The sequence below is a fragment of the Pteropus alecto genome, unplaced genomic scaffold, assembly GCF_000325575.1.
Source record: "Pteropus alecto unplaced genomic scaffold, ASM32557v1 scaffold220, whole genome shotgun sequence".
Taxonomy (NCBI): Eukaryota; Metazoa; Chordata; class Mammalia; order Chiroptera; family Pteropodidae; genus Pteropus; species Pteropus alecto.
Genome location: NW_006430043.1, coordinates 1,867,261 through 1,882,943, shown reverse-complemented (window position 1 = coordinate 1,882,943; position 15,683 = coordinate 1,867,261). Strand labels below are relative to the sequence as shown.

The 15,683-nt window shown below is 47.4% G+C and overlaps 1 protein-coding gene across 1 annotated transcript; it reads right to left on the bottom strand.

Annotated features, from left to right (window-relative positions):
• Window positions 1-4,794: 4,794 nt before the first annotated feature.
• Window positions 4,795-15,374, bottom strand: LOC102880710 (keratin, type II cytoskeletal 73). Its single transcript, XM_006904558.1, has 9 exons — window positions 14,901-15,374; window positions 13,170-13,384; window positions 12,299-12,359; window positions 11,569-11,664; window positions 10,695-10,859; window positions 7,659-7,784; window positions 7,085-7,305; window positions 5,848-5,882; window positions 4,795-5,045 (listed from the first exon to the last, which is right to left on the bottom strand). The coding sequence occupies exons 1-9, from the start codon at window positions 15,345-15,347 to the stop codon at window positions 4,795-4,797; spliced, it is 1,617 nt and encodes a 538-aa protein (XP_006904620.1). The 5' UTR covers window positions 15,348-15,374.
• Window positions 15,375-15,683: the final 309 nt, after the last annotated feature.

The following is a 15,683-nucleotide window of genomic DNA, read 5'->3' as shown; positions in this document are numbered from 1 at the left end:
AGACTGGGCTCCCCTTGGGGCCCTCATGGGGTGACAAGATGGTACCTGGGGTAATTGGCTGACACAGCCTCCAATGAGCCAATCACAAAGCATAATAACAACCAAGGTGTTTACCCCATGGGGAACAACTCTGTGGGGGCATTGGTGAGTGATAGAGATGGCGTCAGCCACAAATGAACAGGTAGAGGAGTCTGGGATGTCCTGTGTGGGGAATAGTGTGGGCTCTCTGTGCTGCCTAAGAGAGATATTATAGTCCATTCCTGTAAAGAGGAAAGAGGCTATGTCAGTATGGCTGGGTGACCAGCAGACCCTTCAAGAAACTCAAGGTTATGCTTTCCACTACTTCATGAGATTTCTCCTCTCACCCCATAATTTTAGCCAGCTTTTCTTCCACGAGCACAGCACAAGAAAGTATTTATTAATTCTGGTCATTGATAATAAAAAAAAAGTAAGAAGAGGATTTAAATTGATACAGGAGAAACTTACATAGGATTGGCTGTCAAAGGGAGCCTCTAAAGTCTCCTTTTTTCTGGAAACTTTCTAAGAAGCTGAGACACCCATTCATCTGGGACCACACCACTTCTGCCCAGGGTTAGGGAACAGCTAAGTTGACCCTTTCTTATCTTCTCGTAAGGGGTTGACTGGCTGGATGAATCAGGATTCCTCAACCCCAGGGCTCACCTTTCTCACAGATTATTCAGAGACAGAAGTGACACAGCCAGGTTTAGAGGCATCAGATGTGTGGGCATGTGGGCAGATCAAAGGTGGCTGAGGCCTGGGAGGAGAGGTTCTCGTTGCACCTGCCTTTGACTGTAGCTTACTGTGTCACCTCGGGCCCTGTGACCATCCCGGCCATTAGTTCTGTGTGAAAGCAACTCCTAGATTGGTAGACCCGGGCAGCGACATCACCCTCTGTCACCAGAGTCTGGCAACATAAGATAAAGGAGACCACTCCACGCAAGGATTTGCAAATATGTCGCCGATTACACTGGGTCTTGTTTGCCCTGGAACACTAGTTCTTGGGAAATTATTGTGTGTCCTGTAGGAAAAATGTGTGGGGATAGACTCCACGATAGATCTAAAAAAAAAAGTTTAGGCAGGCAACTTATTGCAAGACCTTTTAGATCCATTAATATGCTTACTGCTACTTCCGCTGCACCAAAGAGTGATGCCCTACTCAGTGTTTCCCACACACAGTGACTGGGAAGTGGGATTATCAATAAAGTTTATTTTTTCTACTTTTTAATATTGTTTAATTTTCTAATATGAGCATATAATATATTTATAAGTGAATTATTTTTTAAAAAACTAGAGAAAAAGGGGGAAGAAGGCTGATCTAGTATCAAAAATAAGTACTGTTTATGTCAAAAAACAAAAACAAAAAACTCGGTGCATTCCAAACCTTTTTTTGGACCATAGAGCCCTCTCTTTAAGCAAATATTTTATAGGAACCAGGATTTCAAGGAATATACTATAAGAAGCACTGAACAAGTTATCTCCATTTCACCATTAAATCAACTTTGAACTTCCAAAATTCAAACATACCTACAACATCGCCTAAAAATGTAAAGGAGATCTAAGTATAATAAATAGACTATGCAGCCTGATCTGATTTATGGCAATATGCCCAAGGTTACACTGCCAGAACCAAAGGGAAGGTATTTGCCTGGATTAGAGAGCATGTGCCAGCATCACCCCAGCATCATCCCAGCACTGCTCAAGGGCCAAAGAATTCTCCAGTTGGTGACCGATGTCGGTATCTACACTGAGGAAGGTTGTGCCAAAGAATGCCAGTGCTCACCAAGTGTCCTCACTCTCCTCCTCGGTTCTCAGCCTCCTTTGGGATTCAATGGGGTCTTGGGGCCATGTTGGCCAATTAAACGTGAGTGATATTGAAGTGTGTCACTTCTAGGGTAAGGCAGTTAACAGTCCACGTGCCTCCTCGGTATCTCTTTTCCCCTGTCCCAGTAACCTTGAAGGCCAAGTGTGCCATGTGACAGGGCTACTAGATAGAAGAGACACCAACTTGGAGAACCCTGTAGGAGAGCGGCCCCAACCTGTCTTGGACTGTGAGTGAAAAAACCTTTTTTGTGTTAAGTCGTTGAGATTTCAGGGTTTGTCCATTGAGGCCGTCAGTGTTAATTAACTGAATTCGAACATGCAATAGAAATGTCTCTTAAAAGCCAGTGCTCTTTATCCTTAGATCGTGTTCATCAAATAATCTTTTAATCATTATTAGACCTCTTCTACTTCCCTTCTTACTTAGCACCTTGAAAGAATAGTCTATCCTAGTAATACTAAGAGTGATAATAGTAACAATGGTTTAATAGTAACCATTTATTGAGCACATACTATGTGCCAGTCATTGAATTAAATAATTCTCATACATTCTTTCATGAAATGTATTTCTCATGAAAACTGTATGAGGAACTACTATTAATAACCCCTTTTCACAGATGAGGAAACTGAGGCTTAAGGAGCAGAAGTATCTTGCCTAAGTCACAAAGTGACAAAAAAGAAATCAAACCTGGGTCCGTGTGATGCCCAAGGTATTAGCCTCTCCCACGAGCTCTGTAGCATAAAATCCCAGCTCCTTAGCAGACTTGAAAAGATCTCTCTGATGTGGCTGCAGCCTGCCTCCCCAGCTCCAGGTACCACTGCGCCCTCCTTCTCCACCCACTGAAACTCCTTGGCCTTCCACCTCACACCACAGCAGTTGTGACTTATTGTCACCATGCTAGTGCCTCTGGCTACAATGTTCATTCTTTCCTCTTGTCGACCTGGTCAACTCCATCCTCGGAAAACTCTGCCTATTTATCTCCTCTGTCAGCCTTCCAGAACCTCCCTGAAGCTCCCCATTCTCTTCTGTGTTGCCTCGGTATCTTCTTTTGTTGCCAGTATCTCACCGTGTGGCAGTTACATTTTCATGGTTATGTTTTCATTAAGGACATAGATGAGGTTTATACATCAGTGTACCTCGAGCACTAATGCGTGCCAAGCACATGATAAAATAATGATAATAATGGTCATCGAACCGACCACAATTTTTTCACTGACCCCAAGAGTGTATTTCTCAAGAGTAGTTATTCTGCCAGCCAGTCTTCTTTGGGTAATAAATAAATTTGCATACAAGTTATAGGATGATCTCTTTAGAGTTTGGATTTTCTGAATTGCTTTGCCAGCAGCTAAATACCTCTTTCAGCGAGCTAATGAAGTCAAGCTTTTGAACCAAAAAGACTGAGGACAAGATTCTGTTTCCGCTAATCTTTATTAAGTATGAACTTTGACCAGGCATTGCACAAGACATCTTCATGTTGTCTCATTTCAGCATAACAACAATCCAAGGGTAGTATTCTGTCTATTTAATAGCTAAAGAGATGAAGGTCAAAAGGGTTGAAAGCTGTGCTCATGATCCCCAGTTAGTTGCAGTCTGAATCTGAATTCAAAGCTATTGACTTGAACTCCAGGACTCTCTCTGGACCCACAGATGCCCCTGTGAGCCCCAATCTGAATGTGTGCCAGCCTCTCACTTGCTCTTTGAAATTTTTTGCATTCTGACAGCATCGTCATGGCCTGGGGACTTATGAGAAATCTCTCAGCACAGACTGTTTGGAAGCTGAGTAGTATGTGTAACAGAGATGGCTCCATGCTTAAACACAACTCATACACATATATATTCACATCCATACTCAACCCAGTGAAACTTCACCAAAGACCAAGAGAACATGGTCACTACTTAAAAGAGAATCTACCTTTCACCTTTCCCCAGAGAACAGGGAACAACCATAACTCAAGCTCCAGGCTTTCTGGAATTGCCTTCTGCTGCCTCTTGACCCATTTTAAATCTTGCCACAAGACAAGCGTTGGCTCTCTCACCCTGCTGACAATCTGAATGTTCTTAAAGATCAGCCATTCACCAGAGCATTGGCCTGAGAAAAGCATGACTTAGAAGATGCATCTGCTGGGGATGAACACTGAGTATCACAAAATTCATTGGAGGTGAAGGTGGGATCCAGCAATTGTGCAAGGATCTCTTTCATTCAGATCTAAATATACTTTGGGGCTCTATGGAACACACAGCACCTTGGATGCCCAGGTTCCAGGTCACTGACCTCCACATATAGAGGAGATGTGGCCTGAGATGAAGATTCGCTTGGAAGATAGAAGCAGCCTGATCCTGCATGACTTTTACAAGTTTACTGGTGAGATGCAGGAAGCAGGGAGGTGGGGCCTGAACAAGGACAAGAACTCACATATTGAGAGCACAAATCCCTTCACTGATAGGACCAGCTTGCAGGGATGCTCCCAGCTATATAGTCTGCAGGAACCATGGGAGGTACAACGATAACCAGGTGTTTCACCTGAGCTGGTGTTGCTCTAACAGGAGAAGTTCTTACAGGTCTATCAGTGGGCTTATAAGCTCATGTACCCATAGAGAACATGCCTAATAACTCCCTAATCAGGACATGGAAAGCGCAGCAGGAGGACTGGGGTTACCCTTGAGAGCAAACCTTCCTCTGCAAGAAGGCATGCAGGCCAGCGAAAGGGTCAAATCTTCACCTTTGGCAAGGCTTCAGGAAGGGGAGGCTGAGTTATGAGGTCTCTTACTATGGAAGCAGAAGAATGGGCTAGAATACTGATTTTACATTAAGAAACACTAAGTCAGAGAGATGGGAGAGAGGAGATGTCCATGGCAAAGAAAAGCAAGGAGACTATGATAAATGTGACAGAGGAATTTCCTGGAGAAGGGACTTTCCAGAGGAGACCAGGGCAAGGCGGACAGCTGTTTAAAACTTATCGTGTGGTTTTCTTCGCAGGTGAGCTCAGAGCTGAGGTCTTCCCTGGGAGATCCTTGAATTCACTTGTACTCCCCAGCCTGGTTTTGGCCTCCCCACGAGGGCTGCAGTTCCCACTGCCGGTGACACAGCCTCCAGATAGCATGCCATAGCCCACAGAGCTGGGCCGATAGCCATAGGTGCCGGTACCGCTGAACCCAAAGCCGGGTCCTGTGCCCGCAGTCCCAGCTGTGGAGCTACTGATGACAGCTGTGGAGGATGGAGGGAGGAATGATAAGTGTGTGTTCCAGGACAGGGGTGGTCCTAAGTCCTTTCCAACCCCCCAACCCCAAGTAACTTAAATGTCTCCTTCTTAAGCAGACACTTCACACCAACCATGGACTTGAATTTAGTGACACACACTCAAAGCTTGAACAGCTCAAGCACCAGGAAAAACAGCCCAGATCCCAGGGGACCCCTAAATCAAGCACCTTCTCATTCTTTGAATGAACGGGAGTACCAAGGATTCCCTTAAAGAACAGATGATACTCACACATCGCGTACGCCAACAAGTCTTGCATTTAACTTTAGAACATATCCTTAACTTTTTTCAAACAATTTCCTGATCAGTTGATTTAGAGTTTTTGCACGCCTGTCTCAGACAAACGGAGCTGAGCCATGCCGCGTGGGGCCAGAGTTAAAACCGGTCACGCACCACAGCGTCTGTGCTGGTCCCTACTCTCAATGAGCAGCAGGTGCGGTTCTTCCTGCTCACAGCTTCCCTCCTGGGGGAATGCCAGGTGGGAGTGACAGAAGAGGGTGGAGCTGAGAGTTTCATCCCAGCATGGGAGAGATTTCAAGGGAAAGGGCCAATGTGAAATGTCAGCACGTGGTGGGGAGCTGACTCCACGAGAGAAGAGGCAGCAGGTCTCAACAAGGGAGCCAGTTATGACAACAGAGCTCTACCAGGCAGAGCCCAGGCTGTCCCATGGGGGTCCTGGTGGCAGGTACCCGCTTACCTTGTGTTTGTTAATAGACTAAAAATATCCCCTCAGAGGTGTGAAATACTCACAAATGCTCACAGAGTTGGTGTATTCTCCAGACATCCTGCATGGAGAGAAAAGCACAGGTGAATCTCCATCACACGGAATCCGAGCTACCCTCACCACAGCCTGAAGTCAGCCAGACTGGCACACGTCCAGGAGGCCTAAACTGCACCTGTGCATCTCCAAGCACCTCCTCATTTCTCCTCAGTTCACTCTCCCCACTTCAGAGATGTGTGAACTTGCCACCTTGGCACCCCAGTAGCAACACCACCTCCCGGGACCCTCCTGTTGAGTCCTTAGCCCGGTTCTTCATTCCTGAGAGGTTACCACCGGAATAAGTACACTTGTAGAAATATGAGTATTAAGAGTTGCTGCTAGTGTAACTGTGTGATTTTAGGAGCAATAATGTCTCCCTTCTGGGTCTCACATACAAAGTGGTGCTAGGTTAGAACAGGGTTTTTCAAATGTCAGTACTTTATGGACCACCCTCCCATGTGTTGCTATGATCATGTACAACTCATACAGTTAGTATTTTTCATTGTCTCTGACTTTCATAACAAAAAATGCATATCTATTAAAAGGAAGTTTAATATATCAGGGTAAATAGAAAAACAATACAATGTGACAAAAGAAAAAGACAACAACAATAAAAAGAAATATAATGAAAATAAAACAATTGAAAATACCATATGATTTCACTTATATGCGGAATCTAAGGAACAAAAAGAACAAACTAATCAAAAATAGACTCATAAATATAGAAGGCAATCTGGTGATGGCCAGAGGGGAAGGGGGTTGGGAGGCTGGGAGAATGGGGTGAAGGGTTAAAGAAGTACAAATTAATAGTTGCTAGATGGTCATGGGGATGAGGATCATGGCATAGGGAATAGTTAGCAGTAATATATTGGCTAGGTGAAGAGCCAGAGGAGAGAAAGAGTAATTGGGGAATCATTTTATAAACTATATAAATGTCTAACCAATGTACTCTATACTTGAAACTAATAAAATAAATTTTTTTAATTTTTTTTTACTAGATATTGTTGTCTCCCCAGAGACTTTCTCTGCTATAGTCTGAAGACTGGAAGGAGAAGAACCATAAAGGAAATTTATGTCTCACTATATGCTGTTTATGGCTATTTGTGGGTGACATGAAAAGCACCTTCGGCTCCTCCAGCAGCCTGCTCCCCATACTCGGGAAAACGAGTCAGAGCATTCGAAAAGTTCTTCCAGCTCTAGCATTCTAAGACCCCTCCCATCACCTACCGGCACTCCTCGCCCTCCAGCAGCTTGCGGTAGGTGGCGATCTCCACGTCCAGGGCCAGCTTTGTGCTCATCAGCTCCTGGTACTCACGCAGCATCCGGGCCAGCTCCTCCTTGGCCTGGTGCAGGGCAGCCTCCAGCTCATCCAGCTTGGCCCTGGCATCCTTCAGGGCACAGTCGCCCCGCTGCTCAGCATCGGCAATGGCTGTCTCCAGGTTGGAGCACTGAGGGCCAGGAGGTAGCATCCCCCTGAGTTCTAAGGCACCCTGAGCATCACTTCAGCCCCCATGTCCTGCTCCACTTCCCAGAGCAAAGCCACACCCCTGGAAACAACGTCCTGTCAACCTGGGACTGGGAGAGGTGTTATCCTCAGGCACTTGGCTTTCTGAAAAGACCCTTCCAATTGTTCCAGATTTCAGAGGGAGCTAAGTGTGAAGGATGTGAGAGCAGTGGCTCCGTTTGAAGAAGGTTCTGGGATGGAGGGCCAAGAGAAGAAGAAGGACCATGGAGGAGAATGTGTGATGGGCAGTTCACCCCTCCCTTGGGAGTGAGCCAGGAACCCCCAAAGCCCCTTCACCTGCTTCTTCACACTCTCAATCTCTGAGCGCAGCCTTTGGATGAGGCGGATCAGCTCTGATATCTCATTCTTGGTGTTTTTGAGGTCATCCCCATGCCGACCTGCAGCCAACTGGAGCTCCTGGAACTAGGGGGAGAAGGGCCAAGGAAGGACCTCGACTTAGGGCCTGGCTGACCTCAGCCTAGCACACCACACCTTTGCCTAGGGAGTATGGTTGAGGTGGGTAGAGGTCCCCAACTTTACTAAAGCCTATCAATAGCCTCCCACTAAACCATCTGTTCATTGGACTTATTTATTCGCCTTAAGCACAGTTGATCTCACTGATGGTTAGATTTGACCACAAGGACTGTTAAAAGTCTCATACTCTACACACTGCAACTTTATAACACACAACTCCAACTAGGGTACTCCTCTGCCCATAGTCCTTTAAAGTCAAGATCAAATTCAAACTCCTAATATGGCATCAAGGTGCTTTTAGATTTGGCATCCACCAGCCTCTCCAGATTCATTTCTCATTGCCCCTGCCCATCACCTACCTGGCTCTCCACCTGTGCCAAACAGTTCCATGTTCCCTAAATGTCCCATGTGCTCTCAAGTATCTGAGTCTTTGCATGACCCTCTCCCTCCACCTGGAAAATCCTTCCCCATCCATCCTCCTCTGTTCCCTAGCTGACTCCAACTCAGCCAGTGCAGAGCCACTTCCTCTAGGAGGCTTTCCCTGATGCCCTGGTGCAGTGCACTTCTGTAACCATAGTCCCTTGCACACCATTCCATAGGTCTCCCCACAGTGTACTGTGATCACATGTTTCTATGTCTTTCCAATCAGACTCAGAATGATTGGATGGCAGGGACTTTTTTTTATTCCTGAATTCCCACTACCTAGGATAGTAGCCGGCTGGTGCTCAGAAGAGGTCTGATGAGACAGAAAAGGATAAGAACCAAATGACTTCACTCATTTGTGGGATATAAAAGAGAAAGTAACAAACAAACAAACAAAACAAAACAAACAAACTCATAGACACGTACAATAGTATAGTGGATACCAGAGGGGAAGGAGGGGGAGGGGAGTATGATGAGAGTAAAGAGAAACAAATACATGGTGATGGAAAGAGATTAAACTTGGGTGGTGAACACACAATGCAATAAACAGATGATGTATTATAGAATTGTATACTTGAAACTTATATAATGTTATTAACCAATGTTATCCTAATCAACTTAACTTACATAATCAATAAATACAACAGACACAGAAAAAAAAAAATTCTAATGAATGAATGAACAAACCAAAGAGGGAGCTGATGAGCTGCCCATCTGTATTTTCTGTGACTTCCTTCCCTTCACAGCTCAGCTTGACCCCAGACTCCCAGCAGTCATGTTGAGCATGGAGGGATATTTTAAGTGTATGTGGTGGAGATAGATTCAGCTACACCCCTACAGCACTACTCATGAATTTTGTGTCATCTACTAGTTTGGGATTATTCCTGTCTTTGATGTCATCCATTGAATAGTCAACAGAGAATAGTCCGTTTCTACCTCAGAATTCAGCTTAAGGGGAACACAAAAATAGGTGACATTCAGGATTCTGGTGGCTGTGCTCTGCTGTCTGGGTGCTTGGCCTTGCCAGTCATCTCATGGATGATCCCAGCATAGTCTTAGATTCAGGATTCCTTTTAAAGATGCAGGTCCCCAGGCGGAGGGTGCTTCTCTCTATGCTCCTGTATTTTTCCTTTGGTACTAACCTTGAGACAATAAATGCTGGGGCAGGACAAGTGGCCTTCTCTTGCTTCTCTGCAAGGCTGTGTGAGCACGACGGCCCTCCTCACACACTAACTGGGATGGAGGCACTGATTCCCCAGTTCTGACACCAAACAGTCTCCTGAGACAAATGGGGAAGCAAACTCCTGCCAGTCAGCTCTATACCCACCCCAAGCCCTTATCATAAATGCTTTTCAAGCAGAGTTACCTCCTGATTTTCTGTCTAACTGCCATGGAATTGGCAGTCGGTCATGTAGATTCAAGTCCAGCTCCATCACTTACCAACTAAATGACCTTGGCAAGTTAATTAAACTCTCTGAGCCCTGGCTTCTTCATCTTCAAAAGGGGAATAATTATAGTAGGCCCTCATAACAGTGTTGCTACACTAATAAAATTTTGTTCAACGAGTGCTTACCCCTAACTGGGAAAGTGCAGGTGTAGATAACCCCAAAAAGCAAATGATCCCTAAATCATGTCTGTACAGATCTGCCTAATTCTTCTGGAAGGAGACTGAGGTTAAACACTGGCTACTGACAATCCAGAGTGATTAGGCCACACAGCCGTAGCTTACAGCAGTAATGTGGAGGGATTTGGGGACTGGGGACCTGAGCTGGAACATTTGTCAAGAAACCCTGGCCTGTGTTGTCTTCTAGGTTTTGAAAGCCTCCCATCTCCCACCCCTGCAGGCAAAGTCTTTCTGTCTAGAGTGTCAAGGAGGCAGGGGGATGGACAAGATAAGGTCTCAAGGGTGTGGATTTCCCTTGAGAAGTAGCCTGATAAACAGGAAGAACAATTAGGAAATTGTCATCTAGATGTGAGAAACCATATTATCTAAAGAATCATCTCTCCACCCACAACCCATTAAAGGAGTTAAAAATTAAGGGACTCAAATTCCCCTTTTATTTTTGGAGTTGGTCTTGAATGAAAAGGTAGGAGTTACCTGATCTCAGATCACACCGAAGAGACTCCCTAATTCATTGTAATTAATGAGGGAGTTAAGATTCTAACTACCCATGTTTCCTACCTTCCCAGACTCAGCTCAAAACTCTGCCTCTAGAAGTTGTTCCTGACCTGTCTCACCTGATCCTAGTTCCCTAACCTCTCCAAGCATTCATTTGCACTCAGCTGTGTGTGTCCTCCCATGGCTGCCATGGTCTAGGTGGATCCTAAAGAGTGCTGGGACAGTGCTGAGCTGCCAGCCAGCATGTGGGCCATTGTGGGTCATGGGACTGAACCAGAGGCCTCAGAACACATGACTCAAGGGGATGTACAGCCTACCTTAGTCTGGTACAGGGCCTCGGCTTCGGCCTTGCTCTTCAGGGCAATATCTTCATACTGGGCCCGGACCTCAGTGATGATGCTGTCCAGGTCCAGGCTCCGGTTGTTGTCCATGGACAGGATGACAGATGTGTCACTAATGTGGGACTGGATCTGAGCAATCTCCTGCATGGGAAACAAGGAAGCATGAAATGCCTTTTGTTAGTAGAGGAAGGTGCCAAGATGATAGTCCTGTCCCAGCAGGGGAGCCCCCAACCCTCCAAAATATAGGCAAGCTATATCCCCCAAAGTTTATAAGAATAGAGCTCACCATCCCAGAGGTTTCAACACCACACCTAACACTGCTGAGTGGATTTGATGTAGCCCAGGTCACCTGAGCTGCATCAGGAGTGAAGAAAGTAGGAGGAAACAGCCTGGCCACCACGTAAGGAATGCTAAGGACTTGGGAACCCATAGATGCTTGACTAACAGGCTGAAACTTGAAGCCGGATTGTCATGGAGGCAGTAGAGGGTTTGAGGATGCCCTACCTCCATCCCTGGGGATTCCTTCCCAAGACTGAAGGAGATACTCCCAGTGGCAGAGAGAAAATAGGCAGAAATGAGAATGAGCTCTGCTGAAGTTCAATAGGAAGCCCCTGAGAACCTATGGCTTCCTAAAGGATATGACAGCAGAACATCTGAAGGCCAGGCTGAGGCTGATGGCAGACATCATTTGGAGGCACCAGGATAGATGTCACTGTCGCCTTTGATCTACAATGCTCCTAGCATCCAAATGCTGGAGATCCCTGGGCTCTTAAAGTTACTGATGAGTAAGTAACTGCTCATTCACATATCTGTCCTTCCAGAGCTGGGGATGGAGCTGGGAGAGCCTTACCCCCTCATACAGACACTTGAAGAACTTGATCTCTCCATCCAGGGCGTCCACCTTGGCTTGCAGCTCCACCTTATTCATGTAAGCCGAATCCACATCCTAAGGGAATCCAGAGACCCCCTGACATTGCCCTTGTTCAACCACAGACAGGATTCTCCTGGGAACTGGCACCCCAGAACCAACTTTGTAGCTAGCTACTTCAGGGAATAGAGTCAAGACCAGAGGCAAAAAACCTGACCTCCACCCAGGACTCATTGAGATACTTTAAATAAGTTCCTCATACCTCTGGAACTCTTTCTGCACTGTCCCAAAATAGGATCTTTTTACTGACTTTATTTTTCAACAAGAAGGTATGGGAGAGAGCCCTATTCAGCCCCCACCACCTGCCCAGTCGGTCATTCAGCAGTCAGAGCTGAGGGCAGCCATGGCGATTTACCAGAGACAGACAGAGTTGGAAGGTAAATCTATAGCCTCTCTTAAAGTATATGACCTGTTCCCCGAGCCAAAGTGGGCATGACCTGGGCTCCTGCCCGTCGACACACAACATAGAGACTGATAAAGCGATATGCTCTAGATAAATATCAAGGTGTCCCAAGCAACAAATTCCTCCATCTTCTCTGTCACATTAACTCTAGGCCCTTCTATAGGGACCTCAGTCTCCTATGATGTCACCTCCCCTCACCCTCCACACTCCACTCCCTGGGTGACTGAGGGACACGCACCCCTTCCTCACCTTCTTAAGCACCACAAACTCATTCTCAGCAGTTGTCCGCTTGTTTACTTCCTCCTCGTATCTGCAGGAAAAGTGTCATAGTGAGTAGAGCCTTGTGTGTGTGTGCTCTCATTGTGAAAAAATAAAAGAGATGCCTATGTTATGTATCTTTAATAAGTATTTCTACATCTATACAAATCTGTTCAACTCACTAAGACTGTTTGTTCAGCCTTGTGGGCAGGGTTTGAAGCAACCCCCTCCCGGGCCATGTGACCAGATAATTTCGGGTCTGGATTTCCTCTGCTGCCTTGAGTAAGTAGGTCCTTCTTCCTGCCACTTAATGTCTAAATCACAGGAACATGTTGCTGCCCCTCTCAGCCATGATTCCTGTGTCATCTAGCTGCCTGACACCCTTACCAATAACTCTACCCCACCACTAAGCATGACTCTAAAGAAGACAGAAATGTCCCCTGAGAAAGGAAAAAGGAGCATGGCCCAAATGTCTAAGACCTGAGGGAAATGAGAGTGGAAGCCCAACAGAAATTCCAGCTCCCTGCTGAGGGTTTTCCTTGGAACTTAGGGGCAAAGTGAGCGAGCTTAGGAACTAAGAGGCTATGGGGTATACACGCTTAAGCTCTCTTGAGTGGGGAGTGTGCCAAGGAGGTGGCCACCTGCCAGGAGAGCCCTGCCACTGCCCAAGAGCCTGGATGTCCACTGTCCAGCCCCCCTGGCTGCCCAGAGAAGGCTCTCATCTTGCCCAGGCAGAAGAGCTGAGGATGGGTCACTTTCACATGAGCTCAGTTCTCCTGAGGCCAGAGACAAATGTCCCAGGGCCTGCTGAGAAAACCAGCCCTAGGAGGCAGGTCAGTCTGGACGCAGTGTCTCTGCTCACCTCATCTTGTAGTCCTCCACCACGTCCCTCATGTTCCTCAGCTCCGAGTCCAGCCTCACCCTGTCCCCGGACAGCGTCTCCAGCTGCTTCCGCAGGGTGCTGATGTAGCCCTCAAGGATGGGCTCCAGGTTGTTCTTGCAGCTGTTCAGGTCTAGCTGCTGCAGCAGCTCCCACTTGGTCTCTAGCACCTGGTTCTGCTGCTCCAGGAACCGTACCTTGGAACCCAGATCACCAGACAGTTATGGGGAGAAGCTGTGGAGTTTCCTTCTCTGGATGGTAGCTGTGTTCTTTCATGCTGCATTAGCTTAAAGGGTAAGCCTCAGCCCTTAGAAAATGCCGCTCATGCCCCTCCTTACCCAGACTCTTTGTCTGACTGCGGTTTTCTTTCTGGGAGCAGCCCCTAAGATCAGGAGGGGTCTCAACATCTTTGTTTCCCTCTAGTCAAGATCTGTCTCCTCTGCACCTGTCTAAACCTGCCTGGATTAATATGAGTGGTCAGCCTGGGCCAGCTCTCTAAGGCAAGTCCTTAAACATGCAAACAAACTGGCTAGTACTGGCCTTCACACCTTGGGGGGCTCTGCTTGGGGCTCAGTGGCCTGGCTTGTGCTCTGCCCACTCTTTCCCCTCAGCCATGGCCTCTCCCAGCCTAGCCAGAGGCTGGTGCTCAGCTGATCTGCGGTCTCTGGTCCTCTTATGTTGCTTTCATGTCCAACGCTCTATGATCTCAGAGCATTTTCCCAGGGGAGAGCTAGCATTCTCAAGTGACAGCCTATGAATAGCATATCATCCCCTTGCTTAAAACCCTCATATGGTTCCACACCACCTACAGGGGCAAATCCAAATTCCTTCTTGTGCTCTTCACAATGTGCCCAGCTCCTCTTCCACCATTCATCCAGCATCCACACAAACCCAAGGTGTTTCCACGCTCCAGACAAGTCCTTCATGCTGCTTCCTCTCCCTGGGTCGCCTTTTCCCACCTCCATCTGACAAACTCCTTCTCAGGCTTTACCATCCTACCTCACTGTCACCCCTGGTGAACTTCCCATGTTCCCCAAAGCTCAGGAAGTCTCTGCCTCCCAAGATGTTCTTACCCCTTTGTTCCTTGGTGATTCTCAAACTCGGGTGTGCATCAGCATCGCCCTGGGGCCTGGTTAGAAATGCACATTCTCAGGCCCCACTCCGAGTCTGTGGTTCAGTAGGCATGAGGTGGGGCCTGAGAACATGCATTTTTAATGAATGCCCTGGTGATGCTGATGCTACCAGTTCAGGGACTACTTTTGAGAAACTTCAGTGTCTCACCTTAAAGTCTGGGCGTATTATAGGCTATGAGTCTGTCTTCCGACCAGAGGCTGAGCTGATCTGTGTCTTGTGAGAGGAGGAACTGGATCTCATGGCACTCCAGGCATCCTAGGCTGTCATCGGCTTCTCTTTTGTCTGGCTTCTAAGTTTTGCGTGCCATCACTCTCCTTCTCAGCTCAGGCCACTTTCCTTGTCTCCTGGAAACACTCCCAGACTAAGCTCTCTAGCTCCTCCCACCCCTCTAGCCATCCCGATCCCTCAGCACTGATCCCTCAGTCCAGGTTTGTCCAGTTCCTCCCTGCTCTGTCCTCAGCTGTGTCTGCATCCTGGAAATGTGTCCTGCCTTCCTCTACCTCAGACAGGAAGCCCCCAAAGCAGGAGGAATGGAAGAAAAGAGAGGCTCTACGTTTGTCTTTCTCTGGAAAGTCCCACCTTGTCGATGAAGGAGGCGAACTTGTTGTTGAGGGTCTTGATCTGCTCCCGCTCCTGGGAGCGCACTTTCTGGATCTCAGGGTCCAGCTCCACATTGAGGGGAGCCAGGAGGCTCTTGTTGATGGTGACCTGGTGGATGCCCCCTGGAGGGCACACAGATGGACACACAGGCCCCAGGGCCACATTGCCAAACATGCTGCCAGCAAAACCACTGGCCCTGCTTCGGCCAAACCCATAGCTTCCTGCCCGCCCGCTGCCACTGGCCACGTTGAAAGAGACACTCCGAGCGCCCCCCAGGCTGTAGAGACTTCGACTGCCGAAGCTCCTACTGAGACTTTTGCCCCCTGCCTGGTAGGAGGACAAGCTGTCTCCTGAAAGCACAGCAGAGCAGCCACTGAAGCCCCTGTTGGTGGCAACGCCTGACTTGCAGGCAAATTGGCGGCTCATGCTGGGAAGGCCGGAGACCTGGAATAAGATGCTAACCCTTAGCTGAGATGCAACTCATCAGCCTGTGATCTCGGGCTCCCCTTTATAGGGCTCAGGAGGGAGCCACTGCCCTAACTTGTGGGTTTAGTTTGCCTGGGAGCAAGAAATCATTTTCTCCCAGCAAAATCAGAGATACCAGGTAAATAACTTGAAAACCTCCAAAGTGGTGGGCTTGCAAGCATTGCTCGTGTAATTTGACTTTTATCTAATTAACATGAGGTAATTAGCCTGGCCAAATTATCCCTAGAAAGATCTTGACTCAATTGCCCTTCCCTAGAGAGTGGGAAGGTGTGGTGG

What these genes read in the sequence shown, in the direction of transcription:
- LOC102880710 (XM_006904558.1), bottom strand. Translation starts at nt 15,347, where the DNA reads ATGAGCCGCCAATTTGCCTGCAAGTCAGGCGTTGCCACCAACAGGGGC. An exon ending in TCAAGTGTCTGTATGAGGGG is followed by an intron (nt 10,860 to 11,568) that starts GTAAGGCTCTCC and finishes TTTCCCATGCAG; the next exon opens with GAGATTGCTCAGATCCAGTC. An exon ending in AGGCCCTGTACCAGACTAAG is followed by an intron (nt 7,785 to 10,694) that starts GTAGGCTGTACA and finishes TTCTCCCCCTAG; the next exon opens with TTCCAGGAGCTCCAGTTGGC.